The sequence below is a fragment of the Polyodon spathula genome, chromosome 42 (genome assembly GCF_017654505.1).
Source record: "Polyodon spathula isolate WHYD16114869_AA chromosome 42, ASM1765450v1, whole genome shotgun sequence".
NCBI classification, from domain to species: Eukaryota; Metazoa; Chordata; class Actinopteri; order Acipenseriformes; family Polyodontidae; genus Polyodon; species Polyodon spathula.
Window position 1 is genome coordinate 3,257,445 of NC_054575.1, and position 11,537 is coordinate 3,268,981.

General features: G+C 46.7%; 1 protein-coding gene across 1 annotated transcript; it reads left to right on the plus strand.

Annotated features, from left to right (window-relative positions):
* The first annotated feature begins 7,283 nt into the window (after nt 1-7,283).
* On the plus strand, nt 7,284-11,313 carry LOC121305344 (mucin-2-like). The gene is made up of 2 exons (XM_041236953.1): nt 7,284-7,519; nt 8,535-11,313. The coding sequence occupies exon 2, from the start codon at nt 8,662-8,664 to the stop codon at nt 10,036-10,038; it is 1,377 nt and encodes a 458-aa protein (XP_041092887.1). The 5' UTR covers nt 7,284-7,519; nt 8,535-8,661; the 3' UTR covers nt 10,039-11,313.
* The last annotated feature ends 224 nt before the right edge of the window (nt 11,314-11,537 follow it).

The following is an 11,537-nucleotide window of genomic DNA, read 5'->3' on the forward strand; positions in this document are numbered from 1 at the left end:
TGTATTACACTACAATGGTAGCACAAGTATAGGGCAGCTGCAATGGGGTGAGGCTGGTAGAATGGGACCACAGTGGGCTGACTATACCCTCAATGATCTTCAATGGCAATGCAGACAGACAGCGGAACTGCAATGGTTGTGTATTACTCAATGATAACACAAGTATTCCTACCACCTGATCACATTCTGCACTTTCAGTTCATCAACCAGGCGAAGCATTTGCACAAGTCACAGGCAAATTCTGTGTTTTTATTTTCAATCCTGCTAAATGAATAAATAAACGAACGGCAGTATTTTTAAAGTAGAAAAACCGAAATGAAGAAGTGGCTTTGTAAAAAGGAATAAGTGAAAGCAGAAGTGGGCTTTGACAATTAATATTTCAAAAACTAATTTGCTCCTTAAAGCGGCAGTGCTCAGCAAAATCACTGATGAGCAGTAAGCTTTGAGGGGGGGGCTAGTTCATTATCTTCACTGTGCTTTGAGAAGGGGGCTGGTTCATTATCTTCACTGTGCTTTGAGAAGGGGGCTGGTTCATTATCTTCACTGTGCTTTGAGGGGGGGGCTGGTTCATTATCTTCACTGTGCTTTGAGAAGGGGGCTGGTTCATTATCTTCACTGTGCTTTGAGAAGGGGGCTGGTTCATTATCTTCACTGTGCTTTGAGAAGGGGGCTGGTTCATTATCTTCACTGTGCTTTGAGAAGGGGGCTGGTTCATTATCTTCTCTGTGCTTTGAGAAGGGGGCTGGTTCATTATCTTCACTGTGCTTTGAGAAGGGGGCTGGTTCATTATCTTCACTGTGCTTTGAGAAGGGGGCTGGTTCATTATCTTCACTGTGCTTTGAGAAGGGGGCTGGTTCATTATCTTCACTGTGCTTTGAGAAGGGGGCTGGTTCATTATCTTCACTGTGCTTTGAGAAGGGGGCTGGTTCATTATCTTCACTGTGCTTTGAGAAGGGGGCTGGTTCATTATCTTCTCTGTGCTTTGAGAAGGGGGCTGGTTCATTATCTTCTCTGTGCTTTGAGAAGGGGGCTGGTTCATTATCTTCACTGTGCTTTGAGGAGGGGGCTGGTTCTTTATCTTCTCTGTGCTTTGAGGAGGGGGCTGGTTCTTTATCTTCACTGTGCTTTGAGGAGGGGGCTGGTTCATTATCTTCTCTGTGCTTTGAGAAGGGGGCTGGTTCATTATCTTCACTGTGCTTTGAGAAGGGGGCTGGTTCATTATCTTCTCTGTGCTTTGAGAAGGGGGCTGGTTCATTATCTTCACTGTGCTTTGAGAAGGGGGCTGGTTCATTATCTTCACTGTGCTTTGAGAAGGGGGCTGGTTCATTATCTTCACTGTGCTTTGAGAAGGGGGCTGGTTCATTATCTTCTCTGTGCTCTGAGGGGGGGCTGGTTCATTATCTTCTCTGTGCTTTGAGAAGGGGGCTGGTTCATTATCTTCTCTGTGCTTTGAGAAGGGGGCTGGTTCATTATCTTCTCTGTGCTTTGAGAAGGGGGCTGGTTCATTATCTTCACTGTGCTTTGAGAAGGGGGCTGGTTCATTATCTTCTCTGTGCTTTGAGAAGGGGGCTGGTTCATTATCTTCTCTGTGCTTTGAGAAGGGGGCTGGTTCATTATCTTCACTGTGCTTTGAGAAGGGGGCTGGTTCATTATCTTCACTGTGCTTTGAGAAGGGGGCTGGTTCATTATCTTCACTGTGCTTTGAGAAGGGGGCTGGTTCATTATCTTCACTGTGCTTTGAGAAGGGGGCTGGTTCATTATCTTCACTGTGCTTTGAGGAGGGGGCTGGTTCATTATCTTCTCTGTGCTTTGAGAAGGGGGCTGGTTCATTATCTTCTCTGTGCTTTGAGAAGGGGGCTGGTTCATTATCTTCACTGTGCTTTGAGAAGGGGGCTGGTTCTTTATCTTCTCTGTGCTTTGAGAAGGGGGCTGGTTCATTATCTTCTCTGTGCTTTGAGAAGGGGGCTGGTTCATTATCTTCTCTGTGCTTTGAGAAGGGGGCTGGTTCATTATCTTCTCTGTGCTTTGAGAAGGGGGCTGGTTCATTATCTTCTCTGTGCTTTGAGAAGGGGGCTGGTTCATTATCTTCTCTGTGCTTTGAGAAGGGGGCTGGTTCATTATCTTCTCTGTGCTTTGAGAAGGGGGCTGGTTCATTATCTTCTCTGTGCTTTGAGAAGGGGGCTGGTTCATTATCTTCACTGTGCTTTGAGAAGGGGGCTGGTTCATTATCTTCACTGTGCTTTGAGAAGGGGGCTGGTTCATTATCTTCACTGTGCTTTGAGGAGGGGGCTGGTTCATTATCTTCACTGTGCTTTGAGAAGGGGGCTGGTTCATTATCTTCTCTGTGCTTTGAGAAGGGGGCTGGTTCATTATCTTCACTGTGCTTTGAGAAGGGGGCTGGTTCATTATCTTCACTGTGCTTTGAGAAGGGGGCTGGTTCATTATCTTCACTGTGCTTTGAGAAGGGGTCTGGTTCATTATCTTCACTGTGCTTTGAGAAGGGGGCTGGTTCATTATCTTCACTGTGCTTTGAGAAGGGGGCTGGTTCATTATCTTCACTGTGCTTTGAGAAGGGGGCTGGTTCATTATCTTCTCTGTGCTTTGAGAAGGGGGCTGGTTCATTATCTTCACTGTGCTTTGAGAAGGGGGCTGGTTCATTATCTTCTCTGTGCTTTGAGAAGGGGGCTGGTTCATTATTTTCACTGTGCTTTGAGAAGGGGGCTGGTTCATTATCTTCTCTGTGCTTTGAGAAGGGGGCTGGTTCATTATCTTCACTGTGCTTTGAGAAGGGGGCTGGTTCATTATCTTCTCTGTGCTTTGAGAAGGGGGCTGGTTCATTATCTTCACTGTGCTTTGAGAAGGGGGCTGGTTCTTTATCTTCTCTGTGCTTTGAGAAGGGGGCTGGTTCATTATCTTCACTGTGCTTTGAGAAGGGGGCTGGTTCATTATCTTCACTGTGCTTTGAGAAGGGGGCTGGTTCATTATCTTCACTGTGCTTTGAGAAGGGGGCTGGTTCATTATCTTCACTGTGCTTTGAGAAGGGGGCTGGTTCATTATCTTCACTGTGCTTTGAGAAGGGGGCTGGTTCATTATCTTCTCTGTGCTTTGAGAAGGGGGCTGGTTCATTATCTTCACTGTGCTTTGAGAAGGGGGCTGGTTCATTATCTTCTCTGTGCTTTGAGAAGGGGGCTGGTTCATTATCTTCACTGTGCTTTGAGAAGGGGGCTGGTTCATTATCTTCACTGTGCTTTGAGAAGGGGGCTGGTTCATTATCTTCTCTGTGCTTTGAGAAGGGGGCTGGTTCATTATCTTCTCTGTGCTTTGAGAAGGGGGCTGGTTCATTATCTTCTCTGTGCTTTGAGAAGGGGGCTGGTTCATTATCTTCTCTGTGCTTTGAGAAGGGGGCTGGTTCATTATCTTCTCTGTGCTTTGAGAAGGGGGCTGGTTCATTATCTTCTCTGTGCTTTGAGAAGGGGGCTGGTTCATTATCTTCTCTGTGCTTTGAGAAGGGGGCTGGTTCATTATCTTCACTGTGCTTTGAGAAGGGGGCTGGTTCATTATCTTCACTGTGCTTTGAGAAGGGGGCTGGTTCATTATCTTCACTGTGCTTTCATTACTGTGCTTTGAGAAGGGGGCTGGTTCATTATCTTCACTGTGCTTTGAGAAGGGGGCTGGTTCATTATCTTCACTGTGCTTTGAGAAGGGGGCTGGTTCGTTATCTTCACTGTGCTTTGAGAAGGGGGCTGGTTCATTATCTTCACTGTGCTTTGAGAAGGGGGCTGGTTCATTATCTTCTCTGTGCTTTGAGAAGGGGGCTGGTTCGTTATCTTCACTGTGCTTTGAGAAGGGGGCTGGTTCATTATCTTCTCTGTGCTTTGAGAAGGGGGCTGGTTCATTATCTTCTCTGTGCTTTGAGAAGGGGGCTGGTTCTTTATCTTCACTGTGCTTTGAGAAGGGGGCTGGTTCATTATCTTCACTGTGCTTTGAGAAGGGGGCTGGTTCATTATCTTCACTGTGCTTTGAGAAGGGGGCTGGTTCATTATCTTCACTGTGCTTTGAGAAGGGGGCTGGTTCATTATCTTCACTGTGCTTTGAGAAGGGGGCTGGTTCATTATCTTCTCTGTGCTTTGAGAAGGGGGCTGGTTCGTTATCTTCACTGTGCTTTGAGAAGGGGGCTGGTTCATTATCTTCTCTGTGCTTTGAGAAGGGGGCTGGTTCATTATCTTCACTGTGCTTTGAGAAGGGGGCTGGTTCATTATCTTCTCTGTGCTTTGAGAAGGGGGCTGGTTCATTATCTTCTCTGTGCTTTGAGAAGGGGGCTGGTTCATTATCTTCTCTGTGCTTTGAGAAGGGGGCTGGTTCATTATCTTCACTGTGCTTTGAGAAGGGGGCTGGTTCATTATCTTCACTGTGCTTTGAGAAGGGGGCTGGTTCATTATCTTCACTGTGCTTTGAGAAGGGGGCTGGTTCATTATCTTCACTGTGCTTTGAGAAGGGGGCTGGTTCATTATCTTCACTGTGCTTTGAGAAGGGGGCTGGTTCATTATCTTCTCTGTGCTTTGAGAAGGGGGCTGGTTCATTATCTTCTCTGTGCTTTGAGAAGGGGGCTGGTTCATTATCTTCTCTGTGCTTTGAGAAGGGGGCTGGTTCATTATCTTCTCTGTGCTTTGAGAAGGGGGCTGGTTCATTATCTTCTCTGTGCTTTGAGAAGGGGGCTGGTTCATTATCTTCACTGTGCTTTGAGAAGGGGGCTGGTTCATTATCTTCTCTGTGCTTTGAGAAGGGGGCTGGTTCATTATCTTCTCTGTGCTTTGAGAAGGGGGCTGGTTCATTATCTTCACTGTGCTTTGAGAAGGGGGCTGGTTCATTATCTTCACTGTGCTTTGAGAAGGGGGCTGGTTCATTATCTTCTCTGTGCTTTGAGAAGGGGGCTGGTTCATTATCTTCACTGTGCTTTGAGAAGGGGGCTGGTTCATTATCTTCTCTGTGCTTTGAGAAGGGGGCTGGTTCATTATCTTCACTGTGCTTTGAGAAGGGGGCTGGTTCATTATCTTCACTGTGCTTTGAGAAGGGGGCTGGTTCATTATCTTCACTGTGCTTTGAGAAGGGGGCTGGTTCATTATCTTCACTGTGCTTTGAGAAGGGGGCTGGTTCATTATCTTCACTGTGCTTTGAGAAGGGGGCTGGTTCATTATCTTCTCTGTGCTTTGAGAAGGGGGCTGGTTCATTATCTTCACTGTGCTTTGAGAAGGGGGCTGGTTCATTATCTTCACTGTGCTTTGAGAAGGGGGCTGGTTCATTATCTTCACTGTGCTTTGAGAAGGGGGCTGGTTCATTATCTTCACTGTGCTTTGAGAAGGGGGCTGGTTCATTATCTTCACTGTGCTTTGAGAAGGGGGCTGGTTCATTATCTTCACTGTGCTTTGAGAAGGGGGCTGGTTCATTATCTTCACTGTGCTTTGAGAAGGGGGCTGGTTCATTATCTTCACTGTGCTTTGAGAAGGGGGCTGGTTCATTATCTTCTCTGTGCTTTGAGAAGGGGGCTGGTTCATTATCTTCTCTGTGCTTTGAGAAGGGGGCTGGTTCGTTATCTTCACTGTGCTTTGAGAAGGGGGCTGGTTCATTATCTTCACTGTGCTTTGAGAAGGGGGCTGGTTCATTATCTTCTCTGTGCTTTGAGAAGGGGGCTGGTTCATTATCTTCTCTGTGCTTTGAGAAGGGGGCTGGTTCATTATCTTCTCTGTGCTTTGAGAAGGGGGCTGGTTCATTATCTTCTCTGTGCTTTGAGAAGGGGGCTGGTTCATTATCTTCACTGTGCTTTGAGAAGGGGGCTGGTTCATTATCTTCACTGTGCTTTGAGAAGGGGGCTGGTTCATTATCTTCACTGTGCTTTGAGAAGGGGGCTGGTTCATTATCTTCTCTGTGCTTTGAGAAGGGGGCTGGTTCATTATCTTCTCTGTGCTTTGAGAAGGGGGCTGGTTCATTATCTTCTCTGTGCTTTGAGAAGGGGGCTGGTTCATTATCTTCTCTGTGCTTTGAGAAGGGGGCTGGTTCATTATCTTCACTGTGCTTTGAGAAGGGGGCTAGTTCATTATCGTCTCTGTGCTTTGAGAAGGGGGCTGGTTCATTATCTTCACTGTGCTCTGAGAAGGGGGCTGGTTCGTTATCTTCACTGTGCTTTGAGAAGGGCGCTGGTTCATTATCTTCTCTGTGTTTTGAGAAGGGCGCTGGTTCATTATCTTCTCTGTGCTTTGAGAAGGGGGCTGGTTCATTATCTTCTCTGTGCTTTGAGAAGGGGGCTGGTTCGTTATCTTCACTGTGCTTTGAGAAGGGGGCTGGTTCATTATCTTCTCTGTGCTTTGAGAAGGGGGCTGGTTCATTATCTTCTCTGTGCTTTGAGAAGGGGGCTGGTTCATTATCTTCTCTGTGCTTTGAGAAGGGGGCTGGTTCATTATCTTCTCTGTGCTTTGAGAAGGGGGCTGGTTCATTATCTTCTCTGTGCTTTGAGAAGGGGGCTGGTTCATTATCTTCTCTGTGCTTTGAGAAGGGGGCTGGTTCATTATCTTCTCTGTGTTTTGAGAAGGGGGCTGGTTCATTATCTTCTCTGTGCTTTGAGAAGGGGGCTGGTTCATTATCTTCTCTGTGGTTTTGAGAAGGGCGCTGGTTCATTATCTTCTCTGTGCTTTGAGAAGGAGGCTGGTTCGTTATCTTCACTGTGATTTGAGAAGGGGGCTGGTTCATTATCTTCACTGTGCTTTGAGAAGGGCGCTGGTTCATTATCTTCACTGTGCTCTGAGGAGGGGGCTGGTTCGTTATCTTCACTGTGCTTTGAGAAGGGCGCTGGTTCATTATCTTCTCTGTGTTTTGAGAAGGGGTCTGGTTCATTATCTTCTCTGTGTTTTGAGAAGGGGGCTGGTTCATTATCTTCACTGTGCTTTGAGAAGGGGGCTGGTTCATTATCTTCACTGTGCTTTGAGAAGGGGGCTGGTTCATTATCTTCTCTGTACTTTGAGACGGGGGCTAGTTCATTATCTTATCTGTGTTTTGAGAAGGGGGCTGTTTCATTATCTTCACTGTGCTTTGAGTAGGGGGCTGGTTCATTATCTTCTCTGTGCTTTGAGAAGGGGGCTGGTTCATTATCTTCACTGTGCTTTGAGAAGGGTGTTGGTTCATTCTCTACACTGTGCTTTGAGAAGGGTGTTGGTTCATTCTCTACACTGTGCTGTGTTTTTATCAGGGGTTGATACCAAAGCAGTAATCTTTGAAAATAAGGGCATTTCGCTGTGGTTTTTTTACACTTCCTGTTTTGTAAGCTTTTTTTTTTCGTTTCAGAAAACTGACAGGAAGCCTGATTGCGCCACGTGTCTTCGTGACTAGTTCTGTCATATTTAAACCATACTCTGGATACAGAAGCATAACTTTCATCTTTCAGATCAGACCTGCCTTCAAAACAACAAAAAGAACCCCCCCCCCCCAGAAAAAACCTTCAATTATTCTTTTGCGGAAGAATTAGGACGAGGTAAGAATTTATATTTATTTATAATTATTTATAACTCATAACTACTTATTTTATAAAAGTTTCCCCATAGTAAGGTAATGCTAAGGTCCAGGGAAGCATTGTAAAGCACAGAGAGGTCTGGTAAAACACATGGAAGCATTGTAAAGCACAGAGAGGTCAGGTAAAGCATAGGGAAGCATTGTAAAGCACAGAGAGGTCTGGTAAAGCACAGGGAAGCATTGTAATGCACAGAGAGGTCTGGTGAAGGATAGGGAAGCATTGTAAAGCACAGAGAGGTCTGGTAAAGCACAGGGAAGCATTGTAAAGTACAGAGAGGTCTGGTAAAGCATAGGGAAGCATTGTAAAGCACAGAGAGGCGTGGTAAAGCATAGGGAAGCATTGTAAAGCACAGAGAGGTCTGGTAAAGCATAGGGAAGCATGGTATTTTTGCATCTTTGGTACGCATTTACCATAGTATATGCTTTACCATGCCTCTCTGTGTTCTATTTCTAATTCTAGGTGATGCAAAACTTTTGGCCAGAGCTGTATATTTCTCTTTACAGGAGCGCTGCCCATCTTTAAAATCCATTCTCTCACCTCTTATCAGCTTTATTAACAGGATCACCGGCCCCTCCCTTTAAAGGAGCGCTGACCATCTTTAAAATCCATTCTCTCACCTCTTATTAGCTTTATTAACAGGATCACTGGCCCCTCCCTTTAAAGGAGCGCTGACCATCTTTAAAATCCATTCTCTCACCTCTTATTAGCTTTATTAACAGGATCACTGGCCCCTCCCTTTAAAGGAGCGCTGACCATCTTTAAAATCCATTCTCTCACCTCTTATTAGCTTTATTAACAGGATCACTGGCCCCTCCCTTTAAAGGAGCGCTGACCATCTTTAAAATCCATTCTCTTCCATTAATATTAACATGTATGGCAGACTCTTTAATAAACTAGCTGAAATAAATCGTGCTACGAATACTTCAAGTTGGACACATTGAGAACCCTGCCTTGTTCTTTCTTTCCTTTTCTTCAGATTGTTAATTTTGAAACCTGTCTGCATTTTTCAAGCGCGCTCAGAGGACAGGAAGTGGGTGTAACTGCAGGAAGCGGTGGGCGGAAGATTTCTTTTTTTTTTTGCTGGAAAACAACGTAAACAAAAGATGGAGAGAGAGAAAAACAAAATGACCAAAGTTTGGCTCGCCGCGCTTCTGGCCGCGTCTGTTTGCTTAGCTGCGGAACCCTCTAGAGGCAACACCGATTCACCCAGCACAACAGAATTCAGTTACAGCAACAGCTGGACTGGGCCAGAGGTTTACACGGAACATCAAGAATTCAATCAGCCATCCCTGAAACCTGTAACTGTGGACGAAACAGTTTCTCCGACAGCAGAGGCTCCAGGCGCCCCGAAAACAAGCAACCCCCTTAAAGAGAAGCACCCCGCAGAGAGCCAGATTGGATTCCACACCTCCGATGCCCCAAAATCCAAAGCAAAGGAGGCGTCTACCACTGGGACCGAGATAAAAGTAACCGTGACAACGGCCCTGGAAGAAATCACGGCCAGGGGGCGAACCACAGCGGAGTCAACCAACGCAACTACAGACGAGTCCCAAGCGCAAAACACCTCAGAAGACGACATTGCGATGGGTAGAAAGTTCAAGGAACCCCCTGTCGAGACCATTACCCCTACCCATACCCTTATCGCTAACTCTACCCCCACCGCTACCCCTGGCCCTCCCACACCCCCTATCCCTACCCTTACCCCTACTGCTACCTCTACCCCTGACCCTTCCCCTGTCCCTGTCCCTGCCCCTGCCCGTACCCCTGTCCCTTCCCCTGACCCTACACCTGCCCCTGCCCATACCCCTGGCCCTACCCCTGGCCCTGTCCCTCCCCCTGTCCCTTCCCCGGACCCTACACCTGCTCCTGCCCATACCCCTGGCCCTGTCCCTCCCCCTGTCCCTTCCCCTGACCCTAAAGCCATCACCACAGCCGCAACTAAAACCAGAGCTTCAACCGGGGCCACGACACCACTGGCTCCCAGGAAGGGCAGCTGGCTGTGGATCGGAGGGGCCATGCTCATCATCCTGGGCGTCGGCTGCTGCCTCTTCCTGGGGATGTGGGTGAACGCTAGGAGGAAGATGAGATCGGAGACCCTCAACGGCAGCAGCCAGTGGGTGAAGAGCAAGGGGAGCAAGAGCAAGGCGGGAGACACCTGGGCCGGCCCCGTGCCAGCGAAAGACGACCTGGCAGCGATCGAGATCCACGATATGGACGCTGTTAAAGAGATGGACGCCAGCAACGGAAGAGCTTCCCTCACCACCTTCTCCGCCCAGAGTGCCTCGGGTGACGGCAAGGCGGAGGAGACAAAGAGCGTCACCCAACCACTCCTCGAGGATGCCCCGAAGGAAAACGGGATTCCTGCCGTCGTCGCGGAGGTTAGCTCCCCACCCCAAGCCAATGGGCACCCGGGGGGCAGCGAGGACGACGGTGTCTTCCCCCCCCTGGAGGCAAGCTTCTGCTTGACGTCTTCTGTGTGAGCGGATTACCTTGCTGGCTTTTCTGGTCTTGGAAACAGTTAAAAGTCAGACCCGATCGCCAGAATCATATCCCTTACCCCAATATCATATCAGACACTGGGTCCGCAAAATGTGTGTTTAATAAATGTGTGCTGATATTTGTACTCGTATAAAAATATTTTTTTCATCGGCAGTTTTCTGGCCACAGGGTGGCAGCAGAAATCCCAGGCAAATTCTCTTCCGGTGGCTTTTAAAAAGAGTTGCATCACTGCGCTCACCGGTAAAGGTGAGAGAAATCTCAGCGAATTCATTTATTTTCTGTAAATTTTAAATACTTCTCAACGGCAGCAGCAAAGGAATACCCACTACAAACTCTTCAGGGCATCGAGGCGATTCATAGTGGTTAGGTGCTGGGGTAGGTTTTAGGGCATGGGCTGTTTCAGGGTAGGGCAGGGGTTGGGTTAGGGTCAGGGTGGGTTGATGTCAGAGCAGTGCCAAGCTCTGGAAGTGAAAGGTGAGAGTGTTTGGCAAATGCCCTCGAATCATCTGATGCCCTTGGGACGCTTTCTAGCGGATATTCCTTCCCACTGCTTCAGAGTACAAGTTTCAGCACGCACACCCCCTAGTGTTGGGAGTTATTTTTAAGGTTTTTATTTTTTAGGGTTCAGAAGTAGTTTTTAACATGTTCTAAGCTTGCAGTGTTCATTATTTGAGGGAGGGCTGAATGTCCAATGTCTCCCCCTAGTGTAAGGTACTGGCATTGTAGCACAGGGTGAGTCATGCGTTTGGGTTCGAATCCCATTCTTTGGGGGCGTTCCTATAGGGGTCGCTGTATTGTAATTGTAACTCTGATGAAAGTTTACCACTGTATTATTTGCACAGTATTTTGGCATTGCTTTGCTCATAGTTAATTAACCATGTGATAAGAGTGTGTGTCTCTGAGTGTGCGTGTGTGTGTGTGTGTGTGTGTGTGTGTGTGTGTGTGTGTGTGTGCTAGGTTGCGACAGAATTCATTTATAGTAGAACCAGCTAATTGGCGCTAATAGCCTAAATTGTAAGTAAACTGCAAGTCGCATTTCAAAAAAGAAAAAACATAATTACGAGAAGGACTTTTTCTTTTTGTTTGTTTGTATTATTTGGCTGCTGTGGATGAATGCAGAATGCATAGCAATACATAGTCAGCTAATGCTAGACTGAGCTTCATTTGAAACAGGCTTCATTTGAATACCGTGATGTAACGATGAATATAATGCTCTAGGATTGTTTGTTATTAAAATAAAAAAAAACTTTTAGTTATATACCTTTTTGATTGATTTTTGGGGTTTTTTATTTATTATTGAACAATTATTTGATCAGTAAAGCAATCTGAAAAAAAAAATGTATTTTGCAAGAAAACAACAACAACAAATGCTAATTTTCAAATGCCATTTCAAAATCAATCAATCAATCAATCTTTATTTTATATAGCGCCTTTCACGTCACCGTGGATCAGTGTTTCGCGAAAGCAGCGTTTGGCAACA

Coding starts and splice junctions, on each gene's coding strand:
- LOC121305344 (XM_041236953.1), top strand. CDS start 8,662: ATGGAGAGAGAGAAAAACAAAATGACCAAAGTTTGGCTCGCCGCGCTT.